The sequence below is a fragment of the Corvus hawaiiensis genome, chromosome 3 (assembly GCF_020740725.1).
Source record: "Corvus hawaiiensis isolate bCorHaw1 chromosome 3, bCorHaw1.pri.cur, whole genome shotgun sequence".
NCBI classification, from domain to species: Eukaryota; Metazoa; Chordata; class Aves; order Passeriformes; family Corvidae; genus Corvus; species Corvus hawaiiensis.
In genome coordinates this window covers 65,517,023-65,536,726 of record NC_063215.1, presented here as the reverse complement: position 1 = coordinate 65,536,726, position 19,704 = coordinate 65,517,023, and the positions used below count along the sequence as shown (strand labels likewise).

The 19,704-nt window shown below is 41.5% G+C and overlaps 1 protein-coding gene across 2 annotated transcripts in view; it reads right to left on the bottom strand.

Annotated features, from left to right (window-relative positions):
• TXLNB (taxilin beta) overlaps nt 1–19,454 on the bottom strand; it is a 36,268-nt gene extending 16,814 nt beyond the window's left edge. Inside the window, exons 1-6 of one of the 2 annotated variants that reach the window (XM_048299300.1) lie at nt 19,263–19,454; nt 13,527–13,943; nt 11,498–11,589; nt 7,528–7,698; nt 1,790–1,984; nt 37–156 (exon numbers count right to left, since the gene is read on the bottom strand). In XM_048299300.1, the coding sequence (XP_048155257.1) occupies nt 37–156; nt 1,790–1,984; nt 7,528–7,698; nt 11,498–11,589; nt 13,527–13,929 (981 nt within the window). In that variant the 5' untranslated portion in view covers nt 13,930–13,943; nt 19,263–19,454. Of the gene's footprint in view, nt 1–36; nt 157–1,789; nt 1,985–7,527; nt 7,699–11,497; nt 11,590–12,247; nt 12,447–13,526; nt 13,944–19,262 lie in introns of those variants that run through there. The other variant, XM_048299301.1, reaches the window with a different exon arrangement.
• Between the last annotated feature and the right edge of the window lie 250 nt (nt 19,455–19,704).

Below are 19,704 nucleotides of genomic sequence, written 5' to 3'. Positions count from 1 at the left end.
TTAGATAAAAGACAGACAAATTAGAAGGATAGGTACATATTCCTTCTCTTTCTGATGTCGCTCCTCGGCTTCCTTCATCATTTCCTGAGACTGTTCCAACTTGGCATCCACCAGTTTCTGTTGAAGTTCTCTGTGCTTAAATATTTTATCAAGGTGCTGTAAAAAAATGAATTCTGCTGAATGTGCAGGTATAATTATCTTACATAGACCTTCATGCTTGTACATGTACAGCTATTTACTGGAACACTTATATGGCAAAAACATTGCAAAACAAGAAGACACCCAATCTATTGCAATTACTAAAAAATTACAGCTCTGATAAGAACAAACTATGCCAGAATTAGCATGGGAAGGGAAACTGGTGTACATTATCAATTTTGATTTATTGTAGGAAAAAAAAAGCCTTAGCATTTTTGCCACTTCTAGGGTCTACATATGAAGTCATCAGTATAATCTAATATGACTGAAGATCAAATAATTGCTCATCGATAATAAATATGCTGGGGACACACCTTTTCTGAGCTGTTAAATGGCTGGTGGATCTAAGCTACAATGTGGACAATGGTGTAGACACATTGCACCTGCAGTACTTGGGAGCATGTGCACAGCCCATGACATCCCCTTTGGTCTGGCCACACCTGCACAGTGTGGGCTTGGAGGCCTGGGTGACAGTAAATGAGTGGGGATCTGGAGATCAGACCAAGCAAACCAGAGGCCTCCTCTAGCCTGTAAAATATCTGCCTCCATGGTGACCTTCAGGAGATGAATGTTGCTGATAGCCTTCTTCACTCTTAATTCACTCAGATAAAATTCATAGGAGCAATTATTCTGAGTGTGTCCTTCCGGTTCACATTTTCTTCTCATAGATACCACAAGATAGGAGTGTACATTTCCTTCATTTGGTATAAGACTTCATACATGATTCAACAGATTTGGAAAAGCAGGTATTGTATCAGTAATTTCAGGTTGTAAAGACAGATTACTTATGTTTTATTTAGTATGATAATGTTGTCTAATTGCACTGAGTCTCACAGTAAACGTATTTAGAAACTATAAAAAGACCCATTGTGATATTTGTTAGTGTTTGTCATTAAAAAAAAAAAACCAAAAAACATTAGTTTGGGATTTTACTGGAGGATTTTTTTGGTGTCAAAATTTTCTGGCCAATTCCAATGTTTACAGAAAGAATAATTTCCCATCTATCTATTATCTGCTACATCTTAGTGAGCATTTTGCCTGCAAAAAAATTCTATTTCAATTCAAAGGGTCTCCTGTATCTGTCATCCTAATTTTCTGCTTTGGGGGAGGGGTCAAATAGTTTACATCAGAGCCCTTCTCAGCAACCTGCTTCTGGAGGGAACAAAATATATTTGTTGTCACCTGCAGAACAGGCTGTCCAAAGAAATGGGAGCTGGGATGTGCTCAGTGGGAGCTTAGTGGGAAGGACGAAGGGGATGCTAGGGGAGGTCCCCAGGGATTTGGGGGAGCTGTGATGGGGCTGGCAGATGGCACGTCTTGCTGCTTGGGTGCCTCAGCCCCTCTCCCCACAGCGGCAAGGCTGCCGTGGCTGCCACGGGCAGGGCGCTGTCCTACACAGTTCCGTAGCCGCAGAGACCGGAGGGCTTGCTGCAGGCATAGTCCTGCTCAGAGGGCAAAGCTTGGTGGGGACTGCCCTTGTTACCTCTGTGAGACACTCCACTAATGGCCAGGCTGCTGGTCGTGCTTCCTGCCTTCCCTGGGACAGCCGGGTGTGCTGCGTGTCCCAGCCAGCAGCCAGGGCATTGCTCACCTCTTCCCGCAGCTCATACTGGTCAATGATGCTCTTCAGCTTCTCTGCCAGCTCCGTGTTCTCCTGGCAGAGCTTCATGTTCCTCTCACTTTGCTGCTCGATCTGAGCCTGGATTTCACTCAGTGTGCCCTGGAAGTGATTAGTTATTTCTTTCCTCTTCTCATCTTCCTCCCGTGCCCGCTGGATTGTTTCCTCCTGTTGTTAAATGGGAGAGAACAGAGTAAGTGAGAGACATAATGAGCAGTTCCAGAAAAATACTGTTTCAGAGTAGCATAAGGCTTCCTTTTGAAGGATTATATGTGTTTGCACTCCTCTTTGGAGATTTTCTTGCTTTCATCTGCTCCAACATTAGGCATGATTCTAAATTTACAGAGCAAATTACACAGTGGCTTTGAAAAAATTAGGGAAATAAGAATTTGCATTTATAAAGATGGATGTAGAGCAGAGCTTCAGATCAAAGCAAGCCTGAAAGAGAGGACATGCATGCATGTCTTGCTTCATGATACTGCATCACAGCTTTTGCTTTGGAAGAAGATATTTAGTGGAAGCAGTCAAAAGCTCTTTTATCAAAATTCTCTTTAACCGAATTAAAAAATCACCCTTTAAAATGCCTCCTTCTAACAAGGAATCTTCATATCAAATTCATGGCCTTTGGGATTTAAATTTTTAAGAGAAATCCATCCCTTTCTGAAGAAATTCTTCCAATTTCTCAATTTTCCTTCCCTAACTTTTTAACTGACATGAACATTTGCACTAATTTACTAGCTAGTGGAATCAAGGAAAGCCTGTGGGCTGTTTCCTACAGAATCAAAGCAGACATTCTGATTTATTTTTTTTCCCTGTTATTGAAGTTCTGTTTTGGATTTGTTTATATGAAAGACAATGCAGAAAGAATCTGGATTTATTGCTTTGCATCCAGAAATACAGGCTATTTTTATTCCTTCCTCATTTTCTTCCAGGACAGTCTGCCCTTCTGGGGAATGTAATCCTGATATAGAGTGGCTAGGACCGTATCTGCTGTAGTTACAAATCATGCCAGGACCATGTTAAGAACTCACTCCACAGCATGCAAATAGCATACTCTAATAAGGTTTTAACTAGCATAGTAATTTGCATAAAAATCTCTGATAACACTGCATATGGATATTTTCTATAAATATATTTGAATAAAGCCTTAGCCAACTCTAATAAGGTATAATTTGTATCATGAATGTGACATAGCAGGTGTTGATTCAGGCCCTGCTCATAAAGCAAGGTGAATACCAGATGACCCAGTTTCTGCTTGGCATGTACAACACGAGCCTGATCTAGGACAGCTGCTCTTCAAGGTAGGGCATGTTTGTCCTTTTTCTGTCCAGGGAGCTATAGAGATGACAGCGCCTTGGATGATGGAAGAAAAACAATGGAGCCATTAATAATACCCTTGTGCACAGAAATCACCATGGAGCCCTGCTGTGCTCTGCAGTTCACACAAGAACCTGTGTGCATACTCATAAACAGAGTAATACAAAGTGTGAGCCCAGAAGGACTCTCTCTCCTAAGAGGAAGGAAGAATTCCATGGGGAGTTGGGCAAATGACTTGAGGGTTGAGTCCTGGTTCAGTACATGGCATGGAAATTGGACACATGGAAAATTTGCAGCAAGATGAAAGAGAAGCTCTCCAATTTTTTTTTTTTTAGCTGATGAGAATGATTTTGAAACATTTTTCTTGACCAGCAATTAAGTGGTTTGTAGGTATTTTTTGTTTATATCTTTTTAGCAGGAGAATGCTCTTCCAAAGTAAAGTTAAAAACACTGCTCAGAAGATGTTTTAAATCTAGTCCTTTAGCATTACCAAAAGGAAACATTTAAATTTCTTTTGAAAGGGTATGTTCACAAACAATGTCATCCTTTTTATTTTTGTTTGAAACTGTTCCAAATTTAACTTGAATTCCTAGGCAGTTTTGGTTAAGTCAGAACTCCATTTTATCTCTAATATACAGTTTAAAAAACTCCTCATACCTCTTAGTTCTCCATTACATAGGTGAAGCCCTGAGCAGCTAGAAGGTGCTTCACTTCCAGAAGTCAGAGTGAGAAATTGAACTTGCATGTCTGAAGTCCTATTTCTATGGCTACAAAACATCCTTCCTCAAAAATATTTTGTTTCAGTAGACCAGGTAGTGTTATAACATGTCACTACTGTGATTTAAAGCTCTCTAGAGGAAAAAGTCCATATGAATATAAAACGAAGAAAGGTGGATTGTGCGTATGTCACAGCAAACAGTTCTAGTACAAGGTGAAAAAAGACATCCTGAGACTACCAATCATTCAAATGTAAAAAACCCAACCCTTTGTACATGTGTTACTCAGAAGATCTTATTTCCTGCTCTTCTGAGGTAGAAAAATTATACAATACAGAGCACAGAGACAATACAAAGATTCAAGGTTAAAGACACTGACCCAGCAAGCATTTATTTGCAGGATGAAGTATTTCTCTGTATCTCTTCTGCTTTGGAGAAAAATATACTTGAGAAGGATGTTTGCCTGGGGAGGGGGGTGGGTATGTGTCCTGGGGAGCTCCTCAGGGACCCTCATTAGTTAAATCCTTGAGATCCCAGCCACAGATTAAGGGTAGGTGTGGGTGAGGGGAGCTGGCTACAGCACTGTGCAGAGACCAGCCATAAACTCCTGTTCTCTTTTCTCTGCCCCTTCTGAACATTTGCACTCCATGTTTACCCTTTCAAACATATATTCTTGTGTCCTAGTGCAATATTGCTTTTGCTCTCATGTTTTGCTGCCAAGAATGTAAGAATGTATTGAGTAAAACCTTGTTAAAATTAAGACAGGATATTTTGCAGTTTGGGATTTAGCACAGGAATGTGAGATTATTTGCAAATAGAAGAATGTGATTGACACTGGAATTGTTCTTGTGCCTCTCTGGGGCAGTTCCAGAAGACTATTGGTCTGCTGAAGCCATATCAGCCTTTTTTCCATATGAGGAATGCTTTTTTTCAATGAACTGTGCTCTTCATTCCCAGACACCACGGTCTGAGCCAGTTTGGAGCTGAGCCCATAACTGAAGCTGTTGACTTTTGTGACATTTGTATGAAAGTCATTGCTTAATGCCTGGTGGCAGGAAGGACGAGGGACCTGAGATGCTCATTTCACTACAAGATGCTAAATAGCTACCAAACTGTCAGATAATTGGCAGAACACGAACTCCATGCAGAGAAATGAGTTGCTGTTGCTCTTAGCAGAGCTGCTCTTTATTGCAGTGGGAACACATTCCACTATTTTACAAACCTTTATTCTGTTTTTCTTGGAGGGAGAATTAAACATCTGTGTAACTGCAAGGAAATAATCAAAATAGCTGGACTGTATGTAAGTGAGAATTTGAGGCTGGTATCCAGTCCTAACCAGAAATTTTTCTTCTTTGATCTGCCCTGTGGATTTTCAATGCAGCTCTGCATTGCATATTCATCACCACTTGGCTGCACGGATCTGCAGTTAATGGGAATTCCACACACCAGATGAGTGAAGATGACATTTACATGACGTGATGTGCATATAATGTACCACATGGTAAGTCAGAGGGGGTTTCTGATCTGGGCAGGCCAGGTTTCTCCTTTGCTATTGGAATGACACAATTGCCTAGTTTCTATTTTCCATGTTTTGGAATATAATCAGAGGTGCTAATCTCAAGAACTAAAAAATTATGAACCAGCTTCTCTGTCCTGCCAAAACCAAAATAAAAATATTTAAGCATCAGGTTTTAAAAATAACATTTGGTGGATTTTCTGATTTTGGGCCCTCTCAGTACAGGCATAAGTGAAAGAAAATTGCACTCAAATAAATAGAACATGAGTTTCTGGACATTCACAGATTTCCAGGAGCTAAAGCATAAAGGCAAATATTCCAAGAACTATGCTAAAATTCTTAGAGAGACAAAACTGGATAAAGATAATGAATGCCTTTGTTTATTACTTTATTCCTCATGCATTCTGCAAATGTATTTAGTCTTACTGTCTTATTTAACTTTGGGTTTTTTTCTACAATGATAGCACAGGAACCAGAGGAAAGACAGTATTCTGGGTTTTTTAAAAGGTCTCCAAATTCTTAGAAAGTCGTGATGAAAATTTGAACACTTCTTCCTAATACCAGATCACCTCAGGTACCTTCCCTGGCTCACCTGGAATAGACACAGATTAAAAATAAGAACTGAGTCTGAAATTTATAGATTTATTTAGAGAACCTAGTCACAAAGTAAAGCAGTCCAACAGGTGAAAAGATATTGGAAAGAGACTTTCCTAATTGTAAAGATGAAATGTGTAATGAAGTATTTATATACAAAGAGAAAGGAAAAAAATCATTCTCTCTAGTAGTAAGATTCATAAGCATACAGTAGCTGGGAAACTGCATGAGGAATTCAACAAAATTTGTTCCAAATATGTTTTCCAAATAGAACTAGTTTTTTCTCTATAGCCCAGTCTGCACTGATTTGTTGCACTGATATGATTTGTTTAGAAATATCAGTTAAGGCTATGCAAAGCACTATACACTGTATTCTTAATTCACTTTAAAAGTGGCTTGTATTTCTTTTGAAAGATTTTACACACAGATGGCCTGGTAAATCACTGTAGATCAATATAGAGAAATAGCTCAGGTCTAATACAAATGACAAGCACAAATTTAATTTTCACTACCAGTTCTGCATGACCATAACTGAGCACAGTGAGTCTTGCTTCTAGCTTCCCTATCTGTTAAACTGCTTTTATCCATCTGCTAGTGCACAGTTTGAGTGTATGTGTGCCTATTCCCTCTCCCAGCTGTATTCTTACCAGCAGACAATGAAAGACCGAGCAAGACCCTGAAGGCCCACTCCTGAGCCAGTGGAAATGAATGAAAATGAATTACCATTTCTAGAAGTTATATCAGGTAGAATTCTTGCTGCTGACAGTTCAAATGTGTAATTCTATACATAACTATATCCCCATAAAGAAAGGGTTTGAATGGATCAAACAGAGGCCTTTTGTATACTAATACCAACTCCATCACTAACATGCACTCAGAAAAAAAGGACAATCACAACAGAAATATGCTTCTTGAACATACATTTTTTTCAAGGAGCATAATCATATTATACATTTCACATTTAAATGGCATGATGCACCAAGCAATTGGCAGACATGGCATGTGGATCCCAGCCTTTTGACACTCCTGAAAATTTCCTCTTTGAACTGATTCTTGTAATCCAAACAACTTCCACAAATAATGTTGGCATTCTTTCTGTCTTGACGTTTGGTGTCATGAGGCAAACCTCCCGATTGACTGACCCTCACAAATTACTTGAAAAAGTCCAAGTGCTCAAATTACATGAAACCCCCCCCTAGCCTCCTCTGAGTCCACTGGAGCAAAGCTGGTGTTCCTGTGATTCTGTCCATGCATGTGCATTTGCGTCTGCACTGTGAGGGACCTGGTCTGTTAGCACTGCTGCTCTTCTCTGCACTGAGCTTCTAATAATGCAAGGAGGGCATAGAGATAGTGTGGGCAAACTCAGTGTCCAAAAGTGCTGGGATATTTCCAAATGAGGAATAAAGGGGTCTTGGTGTAAATGGACTTCAAGATTAGAGTGTATATATAATTATATATTGCTTGTGAAGATGTAAAATTCTCTTTGATTTGGCACTAGAGGGAAATGGGAAGGTGTCAACATCTTCTTCCCCCCCACCACTGGGTACTGTGATAAGGCTCCCACTCACCTTGAGGTTCTTGTTGTGCCTCTGGAGCTCTCGGCACAGGCTCTCGAGCTTGCTGCGGGCGAGGATGGCTCGGCTGTGCTCACTCTGCAACTGGTCCTTCTCCTTGGTGATCTGGGCCTGCCTCTTCTGTAGATACTTCAGCTTTTTCTGCTCGGCACGATGTTCTTCCAGCTGGGCAAAACGGGGATTAAAATGGGGAAATTGATTAAAATGAAACAAAGAGGGATAGAAAAGAAAAGAAAATGAGCTCTTTTGGTTTGGGGAAAGTCTTCACACTCTCTTAACCTCTTAGGAAATGATTTGTATTTACCAGCATTAATGGGAGAGGAGAGAGGAACCTGGACACTCCCAAGCCTGCTTGCTGCAACAGTCCCAAGTATGCTGTACTGTGGGTGGGTGAATATAATTTTTAACACTCTTGTCACACCATTTTAGCTCTTCCTTCTTTGGTTTGAATTTCTTTGAAGGACATCTGGGAGGTTTTTATTTTTGTTTCAACATTTGGAACTAGAGCAGTCAGTAGTGCTTTATGTGGTGAGATTTCTCCAGATCATAAGGTAATACAGTAGTTGCTCACTCTATTTTACAGTTTCCTGAAAAAGAAGAAGTTTCCTAAATACCCAGGAACCTGCTGGAAAAAACAACAAAAGAGGTTCTGGAGACCAGGAATGCTGTTTGTGTGGGGGCTTTGTTGCTGATCAAGGAGAATTCTCTTCAGGGAAGAGTTTCCCAAAATGACATGTGCTTGTCAGGCTCCCCTGGCTCACAGGACCATGTGGGAGCATCTATCAGTTGTGTTTCTGGAGGTCTTGTCATCAGTGGGGGTGGGTCATGGTGAATCAAACCTCTTTTGGGCTCTTTGTGTCCATGTAATTCCTGGAGGAAATACGGACAGTCCCTGATGTTCCCCTGGGAGCCTGCTGTTCTGTAGGTGCATGGCTCCTGCCTCCCCTAGAAGGCTGGTAGGGAGACAGGTGTATTTGGAGGGGGCAAAGTGGACCAGCAACAAAATTGCTAATAGTAATCCCTGCACAGTCTGGTCATTTCTTTTGATACATGTTTATCACTGGATGTTTGGAAAAAAATTCCTGTACTGTAAATTAACACCCTAACGGTAAGGTCAAAGAACCCTTTCACCTCTGAAGCTTTTAATGATTTCATCTCCTGTTCCAACACACAATAATCCTCCTCACTGTATCACAGGTGTGCATACATTGCAAGGCATTTCTGAAGTCCAGATATTTTCTGATTGAAAAACAGTAGCACATGAGCTTAAACATGCAAACCTTAATAACAGCTGCTGTTAAGACTACATTATCTAATAATATGGTACCACTTGTACTAATTATTAACCCCAGTATGACTGGGAAAGTCTGTGAGCACTGGGGAATGAAGTGGGGCTCTAACAAGACAGTCAACAGCATCATACTTTACACTTTCGTCTGTTTTCTGCAGATGTTCAGAAATTTATGATTACAGTAGAGAGCTCTGCATATTAGTAATCAAATCACAGCTAAGTGTACCACAAAACAATGCTCTCACCAGCTTGGAGTATATTTACAGTTTATGTCCAACTTTTAACATGTGCATTGTCTATTTTTACTCCTGTAGATCACAATAAGGGCTTTTGCATCTAATCAAGCTGCACTAGCTGAAATAATTTTTCTAGTATTATAGGAAAAAAATTACATTTCTGTAATTGAGGCTGAGATTTTTTTCCTTCATAAGCTTGTTTTTGTCCATTTCCCCTTTCCATTGAAAAACATAAGAAGTGTTCTTTTTGCTTCACATTTTGCATGCACAGCCTGTGCTCAGTGGATAATGATTTATCCAAATTTCACATGATTCACTCAAACTGTGCTTGAGGTAGGGGGCTCAGAAGAAAGTCGGTCTTAACCATGATATGAGAAGTTTTCCAAGCATTTTTTGCTTTTTGTTTCCCCATTAGTATTACGTGCACTGGAAACTTATATTTCAAAGTTCTTAGGAATATCTAAGACATGGTGTTACTTTTGCACTGAAAAAGGCAATTCACTGGTAAATAGGAATGCCAAAAGGGTCCCCAGTGATAATTTTTTAAGAATAATTAATGAAATAGAAGCTAAAATTAACTGCAAATAGAAGGAATTATGATTTTTGAAAGCTGATCTAGAGAAATAAATAGTCAATTTAGGAAAAAAAGGTTTTATCTTGATTCCACTGCAGACAGTGACAGAGCTCATATTTATTAGCATAATGTTCTTGCACCCACCCAGCACTTCTGAGACTCTCAAGACCTCTAAGAATAAGCCAGTTACAAACAATTCTGCAACAGCTGTTTGTAGGCAAAAGCTGTAGTAAACCACAGTCCGCTTTACTAACCCAATACACTGGATTTAATGAATGAAGTGTTCTCTGTTGGCGAATAGCATGGCAGAGCTTGTGCCCAAATGGCTGCGCTGTCTTGCTTCCCCATCCCCGCTGGCATGGCTTCTACCTTCACCAGCCCCTGCTCCAGCCTGCTGTGTGCACACAGTCGTACGGACTGGGCCAGGGCATGGGCTGGCAGGGAAATAACACATTGCTGGGTGGCTGTGGGGAAGGGTTGGTGCTGCATTGGGACCCGAGGACTAGGAACCTCTGCAGCCACAGTCAGCCCCAGCACTACCTAAAGCAGGGGAAGCCACTGCTAGCACATCTGTCACACAGCTACACCTTCCCTTGGGCTGAACTGCAACAAGTGTTTATGTCACCACACAGCTCACCAGACCAGGGAGCTGATCTGGCTGGAAAACAACTCAGCAAAAACAAGACGTGATCTGAAGTGTGATGGGGATGGACAAGGGGGAGCAGGGAGAGCAGCCACAGCTACAGCCAACTGCTGACAAGCCATAAATCACACTGTGTCCCTCAGCTGCTCTGAGTGAGCAGGGTAAGGCTGTCTTCAACAAGGTTTTAGTTGTTTTTACTGAATGATTTATTTTAGTGACATTGCACAGTATGTCAGAAACAAGTGTTCAGTATTTTTGTTTTAGCACCTTTCTCCTGCATGGGCTACTGGCAATATGGCCTCTGTTTTATACAGTACTCCAATGCCATTTGAATGCAGTGGAGAGTACTCTATAGAGGAAGAAGACCTATTTCAGTTAATCCATGAGCATGAAGTCCCTTTAAGCATGAGATAAACTATGAACAGCCTGAGCCAAATTTATGAAATCAGAGGATTTTACATGAAAAAAGTGACAGCTAAACTTTGCTTCACATTATGATGAGACATGGACACATCTGTGCATAAAACCAATTACAGAGTTCATGTTCTGCTTCACACATTTTTCAGCACTCCACAAAGTGTAAAATGCTGAAGCCTTTTCATTTGTAAGATTTCCACAGCTTATGGTCATATAGTCCTTTGACTACACAGAAAAAAATCCCTTCGTCTGAAAATAACCCATCTTAAGTGCGGGAAGAACAGTCAAGTAGGTGGCATTGTTACAGGGGTGACATTATGGTGGCAGAGGCTTTGACTCTTTATTTCATTGTGTTGTGGCTTCTCTTACAAGTAGTCTCAGTTGTCTATTATCTGCTTCCTAATATAGGAAGCTTTATACTAAGTCCTGTAGTATTTTCATTTTGATGAAATCACCAATACATAATTTAAAGCAATACCCACAACAGAGGCATGCAAAACTCCTTGCAGGAGGTGAAGGCAGGAGTCTAGACACCAGTCTCCAGTGTGGGTCAGTTTGGTAGATTTGCCTTAAAGTACAAATATTCTGCCTTATCAACTTTTTGACCTAAGTCTTGTTTTCCTCACTTTTAACTTTTTTTCTCTTTTTCACCCACAATTATCTGACCATGACAATTGTTCTGGGATTCACTTATCAGGACAGACGCTACTGCTACATGAGGTTTGACCACGCTGCGTGTCATGTATTTTTAATACCTTCTTGTATAGACAATTCGTACAGAAAAGAGCCAATGCAGTACTAACCAGCTCTGCATACTTCTTAAACAACAGGTCCAGCTTCTCTTCTGGAGTATTCAGCTTATTCAAACTTTGCATCAGTAGGGTGGCTTCTTTTCCTTAGAAAAAAGAAACAGATTTGATGCTAGAGGTGGTTTGTAGCTGATGTACTATTATGAAATTTGGTTGTTTGATGCATGCGTCTGTAAAAACACAGGGTGAAATGAGGCACTTTGGAAAGAAAGGAATAATTTTTGCTATAAATTTCTGGGTTTGTCTTTGCCCCATAAGAACAAACATGCTAGAACTTTCCTCCATTTCAGACCTCAGTAATGTGCTTTCTTCTAGCAAAATCATTGTCTTTGGAATGCTTTTGTCCTGTGTAATCTCATTGTCATTCAATGTTTTTGCAATATGATTAGGTCAGACACATGGCACATTTGACTGAAATAGGACAGAAAAGGCCTGGACCCCAAAGGCTCAGGAACAGATCTCTGCAAGTGAAAGTGGATCAAATCTGGTGTACTCAGCTCCTTTGCTGATCAACCCACACAAGACATCAGGAATATTAAGTCAGATATGGAGACTATGGTATGGAAGTAAACAATCAGAGAGTGGTAGAAACTGCCAGCCAGGTCTGGGCTATGTGATACTGGTGTAAATCAGTTCCCTGATGTAGTGAAGAGAGCTTGTATACCAGAGACAGCCTAATAACTCCCTGGGTGTGCAGAGCTAAATCACTGCACAGCCAATTAGGTATTACTTCTTCTCTGATACCTCTTGGTTTTCATTTCGGCCCCAGGTACAAGCGGAATCTTGAGCATTGATTGTTCATCAAGTACAAAGCGTCCCTGATGTCCCTGGAGGTATAGTTGCTGGTGGTCCCAGGGGCTTGGACATGCTTTTCCAAATGCTCCTCTTTCCCAAGGCTGTGAGACAGAATTTGCCTTCTGCTTTGGGCTGGACTTTTTCTTCTTCAAGTCTAGTGCAGTCCAGGAGTACTGTCTATGGAGAAAATCCTTTATTTCACACTAAGTTCTCTCTACAGCATGAGCACAAATAAGTTGAAGTGAACTAAAATCATATGCTGGTGTGAACCGTCACAAGTGCAGATGGAGAACTGTGTTTTGGTAGGGTTTTCACTGAGCTTGCTGAGGTACCAGTAACTGCACCAAAGCCAAGGCAATAGAAACTGAGGAACTTTCTTCTGGACATTCAAAGAATTTTTGAGAAAAACATCCATGCTCTGTCCTATGCTTAGTTCCTTGTTTGTAAGAATGTCCTGTGGTGATTTCTTCACAGGCTTAGTCTGCATTTCGGTTCGGGTTCTCATGCAAAGGAGAGACTTGAAGATTGGCCGGAGTTAAATGTAGGAAGGGAAATAATTTACATGTATGTTAGATTGAGATGTAACTACATTGCTCTCTAGTGGCTGCCCAGCAGAAAGTACATGTATACAAAAACTTGCTGAGACTTCTTTCTAGCTCAACTAACAGCCCTGCCAGGGCTGAGGTATTAGAGAATAAATGTATTGGCTTATTTCATATATATTATATGATGAGTCCAGGGGTTTGCTAAATGAAAAATAACCTGGGCATGACAGTGACTTTATTCTGCAGGTTGCCATGCCACATAGTAGCACCATTATTACTGTTGTGACCTGTGAGTAGTCATACCTGAGGAGACAGGACAAGAAAACATTCACTGAGATACAAATGAGAGGCTGGGTTTTCCTTCATCTAAAAGAGATTTTGTGCAATGTGTCATCGGACTGACAGCTTTGGCTGACCAGTTTGGGTGGCCCAGTAGTACATCAGTGTTGTGTGATAGAATCCTAAACTTTTATTTTTAAAGGACTGATATCTGATATAGCCTTCATATTGGGTAATGCCAAAAATAATGATCAGTTACAGAAAAGTTGTAAGGGTCACTGTAATTTTCAGCATAGCTGTAGATCCCTATCATCCACACCAGAAACTTAACATGGTGAAAAGCAAGGACCAGGGAGTTCTTACTTGAGTTTGCAGAAGGGGTGTGTGACTATGTAAATACTTGCCTAGTCCCTTCAGGATTTTTTTCTCCAGCTTTTGCTCCTTGTTGCCACTGAGCTCCTTCGCTTTGGAAGCATCCCCAGGAGCCGGCTTCTCTTTCTCACTCTCCTCATTTCCATCTTCATACTCTGCATCCTCCAAGCTGCCTGGCTCTCCCTTCTCAGGCCTGTCGGTTCCTGTAGCAGTGCTTTCTTTCTCCATCAGGCTTGTGGCAGACCCGTAGGTTTTAATGATGTCCTCCAGCTGCCGGCTCAGCTCCTCTGAGATGTCACACATGGCTGCTTCGGGCCACGTGCTTGTCTGCTCCATGGGGGCTGGAGCAGGGGATGGCAGGCCAGGGGCAGGTTTGTCCCCACTCTGCCCTTGGATGTCCTGCCCGGGTGAGGTGGAAGACTGTTCATTCTCCATGCTTGGTGCAGTACCTGACAAAAAAACAAATGGAGGGTTAATTTACAGGTATACAGAATTAGTCATCAAGCTGTTCCTAAAACTTGGCCAGCATGTGAATGATTTTGTGTGAAATTTGGGATGGCAGCTTATCCATTGACTCTGCCTTGACAAATATATCACACATAGATAAATAACCAAGGTGATTTGCCTGCAAAGAGAAAAGCAAATTACATACTTTCCAAGAGAAAACCCAAATCTAACATTTAAAAATGAAAACCTCCTATTCCTACTGCCAGCAATGACACATGAAATGACACCCCAGTCACTTATACCATTTTCGTTCCCTCATACACTATTTGCCACATGTTTACTTTTCTTGATCTGTTTACCTGCAATGCTGGCTACCGATGCTTCACTTCAGAGCTGCATGTTTCATTTCCAGTTTCTCTCCTGTTGGCACATCTTAAGTCAATAATCACATGTTAATTTTCTGTTTTTTCGTTTTCCCTCTGAATCTCATGTTCTTTTCCTCAGAGTTTGAATTAAAACGCAGGAGACCGAGAATTCTTTTTCGGACTTAGTTGTTTATTATATCCTATCTATAATACAGCTGCATTGGATGTGCCTCTTAGTTGGCAGGGTGGAAAATGGCCCCGAGTTCTAACTTTCAAGGCCTTTTAAAGCCTAAATCAACCAATTATGAAATACCAAGTAGTATGTTTTTACTTATAATCCAATAACTAACCTTTCATGATCTGCACTGCGGGTTTTTTTATCCAATAACAGAACCCCTAGATTTGTGAAGAAGAAGGAGAAAGGAGAAAGGAAGAAGAAGAAGAAGATCCACACTCCAAATCCTCCATATTGTCACAAATATATATATTATTATCCCAGAAACCTAAATTCTCTAAACCCAGGGTTCCAACAATCATGAAAAATAATTTAAATGAAATTGGTGCACCAAAAATTGCTCTGTGTCCTTGGAAAGCCCAGCATGGTGCTTGATCTACAAGAGACGTGGTTTGGTACCATCACAATAACAGCAAAGAATAAGATAAACAGCTCTAAACCATCTTTCTGTTGTACTTGCTGCATGTGGCTGACAGCTTCTTTGACAAAGTAAAAAATACAGAATAAATCACAGTGAAATAAAATCAACCACACAACATAATTTGATAGTCTGTGGTGTTTTATGGGGCAAATTTCAGCTAATTTATTCCCAGTTTGCAAAGGGAAGCTTTCGTTTTCTTGCATTTTTGAGCAGCTGCACTTAGCCAGGCAAATACAGAGCCCCCAGTGTACCTATGTTCCTGCTCTGGCTTACCCAGGACCTGGCAATGAGGGTGTCAGCAAGAGCATCCTGGGCACCAGGAAAACTCAGAGTAGTGAAAGCCCCTTCCCTCTCAGAGGGAGAGGATGCTGGCACCTCTGTGTTGCCCTCAGGAAGTAGTGCAGGGGTGTGGGGTGCACAGCTGGGCCTTGCTTTGCAACTAGCCCCCACTGCTGCTTGACCGCAGATTCTGTACTCTTTCCAGCCACAAGTCCTTTCTCTCTCTTTTCCAGACTGATTTTTGTTCCTCTCTTTAATGATATGATTTACTATGGTGCCAGTGTGGAAGGAAGAAGGGAAGAAGCTTGCTTGGTTGGTTCTTTCCAGCATCTGAAGTGGTTGCTTTCTTATTTTTTAAAAGACAACTTGCTTTGAAAACACGGAGCTAACTGGGAAGCATTTTGTTCTCTGTTCAAACAGGCTGTAACACATATTTTCTATAGTGTCTAAATTTCTACAGCTTTCAAAATTGTAAACTAACATGGCCAAAGGCATTATATGACAAGAGAGATGTCATTTACTGTAATAAATGACTTGGTGTTATTAAACCCTCCGCAGTCAAAGTGATGTTTGGAAGTGCAGTGATGGCCATCACTAAGGCAACATTTTTCAAGATTTGATTTTCTAGCTATATGACCAGGCTTGCAGATAAGATAGTCAAACAAGTTATCATCTCTCAAGCAAATAATTGAAAGCTTTGAGTGGGGCTCAGGAAGTGCTTGAGTGGGGCTCAGGAAGTGCTCGCTATAAATCCATGCCCCTGCAATCCTCCCAGAGATACAGCTTGCCAGCAGAAATGGCTCAGGAATGCATTTGGACCTGGTCTCACAGACCTGTTGCACAATTGCATCCCGTTCTTTCCTTACTCCTTGTGGCATAGTCATTATATCACTGCAAAATGATTGTAAAATTATATCTATCTGATGTCATATTGAGTTTAATTTACTTTGAAAAATTAGACCCTTTATGTGCAATTTAGGTAAATAATTCCAGATAGCACGAATGTTACCCTCCTGTTTGTGCTCTTTTTAAACTAGAGTTAATTGACTGCCAACTAATTCAAGGTCAGTAAGAGTATTGTAAAGGCTAAGCTAGATGCTCTGTAGAATATGTGTTTATCTCTGACATGTTCAGGCTAGTGTTTACTATTGCAATCATTAATTTGAGCTAATTGGCAGTTGGCAATCAATCAGCTAGAAAACCCAGGACTACCAGCTCTTGTTTAGGCAGAATAAAACTCTCATAAAGTATATTTCCAATTTAAAATAGCTGTTTTTGTAATATGTTCATCACAGAGGGAGAACAGGATTGCAAAATGCTCCATTTCCAAATTTTAATTTCTTTTCTGACTATCTCCCCTTCCTTGTAAGTAGGCTCAAGTCGATGTTCTCTCTGCACCCCAACTCTCTCCCTTGGCTGCCTCCCAACTCCCAACTTCATCACTCATGCGGTAGTACTGTCTGGCTAAAGGTTTCCCCTTACATGAATCACAAAGCATGTCTGCAAATACAGTAGGCTTTGAATCAACAGTGGCAATTGATGTGTGCATGGTGTGTCTCAGTAACAAGGGAAAAACATGGATGAATGAAAGAGAAACTGGACGTTTAGAATCAAGGTTCTAACACAAGATGTTTACAAGCTGGCCTTGCAGGAAATCTTCCCTAACATACATTCCTGGCTAGAAAGGGATTAGTTATAATCAGTCTGAAACCATGGCAATTCACATCTGCTGAGTTTCCATTCACCAGCCCAGAAGGGTAAGGAGGCAGGAAACCTAGAAATACACAGCAATGAACTTCTAACCTAAAGGTGCCCATCTGCTGGGTCATACTGGAGGTTTTATTTACACACACAAATAAATCTACTAATGTTTTATTTTGTTCTTCAGGCTAAACCAGAGGTCTGATAACCGCTTTCCAGCACAAACACAATCCTTGTGAAGATTTCTCTACCTTGTTTTGCACAACAGCTTCCACAGCGTTGCAGTTTATGCTGAGGGAGACATAGCATCTGAGAGTTGCCTGCTTACAGCCTTTGATGCTGGGAGATTTTACTGCAGCTGGCCCCAGTTCTCCCTTGTGCTCTAGCCTGCTTCATCTTGATGCACATAAGGAATTCTCCCTTATCAGGCCATAAAAGACTTTTGGTGTCAATCTCATCAAGACCCAAAGTGTTTACATTATATGCTGTCTTAAACACAGTAATGCCTAAAAATTATGTGACTGAGTCCAGAAGAGGAATTCCTTGGTTTTTCAGACTTGCCCAATTTTAGACTACCCACCTCTTGAGTTGTGCAACTCCTACTACCACTACTGCTGCCTCCAGGCACCTGAATTTCCAACACAGCCTTATCCTGTTTCATGGCGAGGGGGAAGACTGACCAGTCTGATTGAGTCTGAGCGTTGCATCTTGTTTACTCTTTTCCTCCTGCATTCCCAAATCCTGGAACTGTTCCACAGCTGTGAGATCAGCACCCTTCTTGGCCCTGGTGTTTTGGCTGGAAACTTGGCACTTGTAGTTGCTGCATACAAATAGTTGCTGTGGTCCTCCTCTCCCTCAGCAGGAAACACCCCCAAGGGTGCTGCTGCCTCCCCGCTGTGAGAAAGACTCTTTGCCATTCTCCTTCTTCCTCTGTTAAGAACTTGGGATAACCCAGGACAGAAACTGAGATTTCAGCATAGCTGAGCACACAGCATAGCCACCGCTGCACCCAGAGGCAACAGCAAAAGGCGTACGCCTCAGATCAGTCTGGTTACATGCTAAGTTTGTTTGTCTGTAACTATATCCCTTAATATTTCACATTTATGGCACAATTTGCCTTCACTGTGCCTTGAAAACAGCCATCATTTCCAAAGTAAAAGGTCAGTAGGCAAAGGCCAGGGACTGATTTAGCAGAGCTGCAGTAGCCATTCCACTGCTGCTAGGAGAACTGTTCTTGCGCTGGGGTGTACCAGCCCACCTCTTGCACTGCTGAAGCCAACACCGCTGCCCAGGCACCCTCCTGGCATGACCAAAACACAAGTTAAGCATCTTCTTAGCTTCTCTTGCAGGCTGCCTTGGAGACTGTTACAGAGTTTTGTTTATCTTTTATAAACAGTGTGCTTCCCCTTCCTTCTCATGGGATTTGCTTTCTGATTTCCTTCTTGCAGCTTGAACTTCTAGAGGGTTTACAGACTGGGCTATATTTAGCTTTTGCTATGTATTCAGCAGAAGGACACATGGCACCTGCTCTGCAGCCAGGAGCTATTTTAAGCTCTTCTAAAATGGGTGATGGTATTTAGCACTTTATGTTCTAAGTTCACATACACACACATTTCTCTAAAACAAAGCTTTACATATATTTGCACCAGCCAACATATGCTGATAAAATCTGAATTTTTATCCTCATACAACACCAGATTGGTCTGCAGTGACACCTCGAAGCAGCAAACATTAAACTCTCGAATTGCCTCTGCTACTGTAGCTCCAATCATCCTCCAGAAAAATACAAGTACCTTCTTACAGTCTAGACACTGCCCTATGTGTTACTTCAGAAAGTGATGATAAAACCAGCTGTATCAGCACGCATTTGAATAGCTTTATGATTTATGCACAATTTTCTAGCACAAAACTGAACAAAAGTTTGGAGGTTTCATGGCAGGTTTCCTTCCATACAGGCTCAGAACCAGACTTGGAGGCTTTCTGAAGCCTCCTACTTCACCTCTCACGTTACTGAATCATGTCCTGAATCTTGATCACTGACTGTTGTAGCAGACCACCCATGGCCCCCAGTCTCACTTCAACACAAGCTCTACGAAAGTAATCTTAAATTTCTCTGATCACTCTTAAGAGAAGCATTTCTTACTTTCACCAACAACCTTGGATACCTCCCTGTTTTCCTCAGATGTCATGGTGCCCAGACTTTTCCTAGGGCTATTCATAGAAAATGCGGGTTGACAGTCCCAAAGGGAAGTACTTACATTAAAGCCCTTGTGCCATGCCACCAAGCAGTGACAGCAAGGAAGCTGTTCATCAGACTTACCGGAGCAAAGAGAAGAGCTGAGCAGAGAAAAAAGTCAGGCAGAAAGCTCAGGCAAGGGCACGCCAGCAACAGGACACTGGTTCTATAATCCTGCCACTGAGGGGAGAGGGACAGGAAGACCAAGTGAGGAGGGAAGGAAGAATGACACAGGAGGAGCAAACAGTGCAGGGGCTGAGTGCACACTGTGCAGGGGACAGTCTCTGATAGGCGCATGGGGGAGCTGCCTGCTGGCTGGCAGTGTAAGCCAGCTATGTTGGCTATTCCCTGCTCTGACACAGATAGCACGAGACATTAGAGACTCGGGCCCTCAGAAAGACAAAATAAAGGAAGGGAACTTACACAGCTGCTACCCTTCAAATTTAAGCCTTAATCCCTTAATGACTTGACGCGTTGTGCTGTGTGAAATTTGTCTGTATTGACTATGGATTGGTCGAAGTGGGTC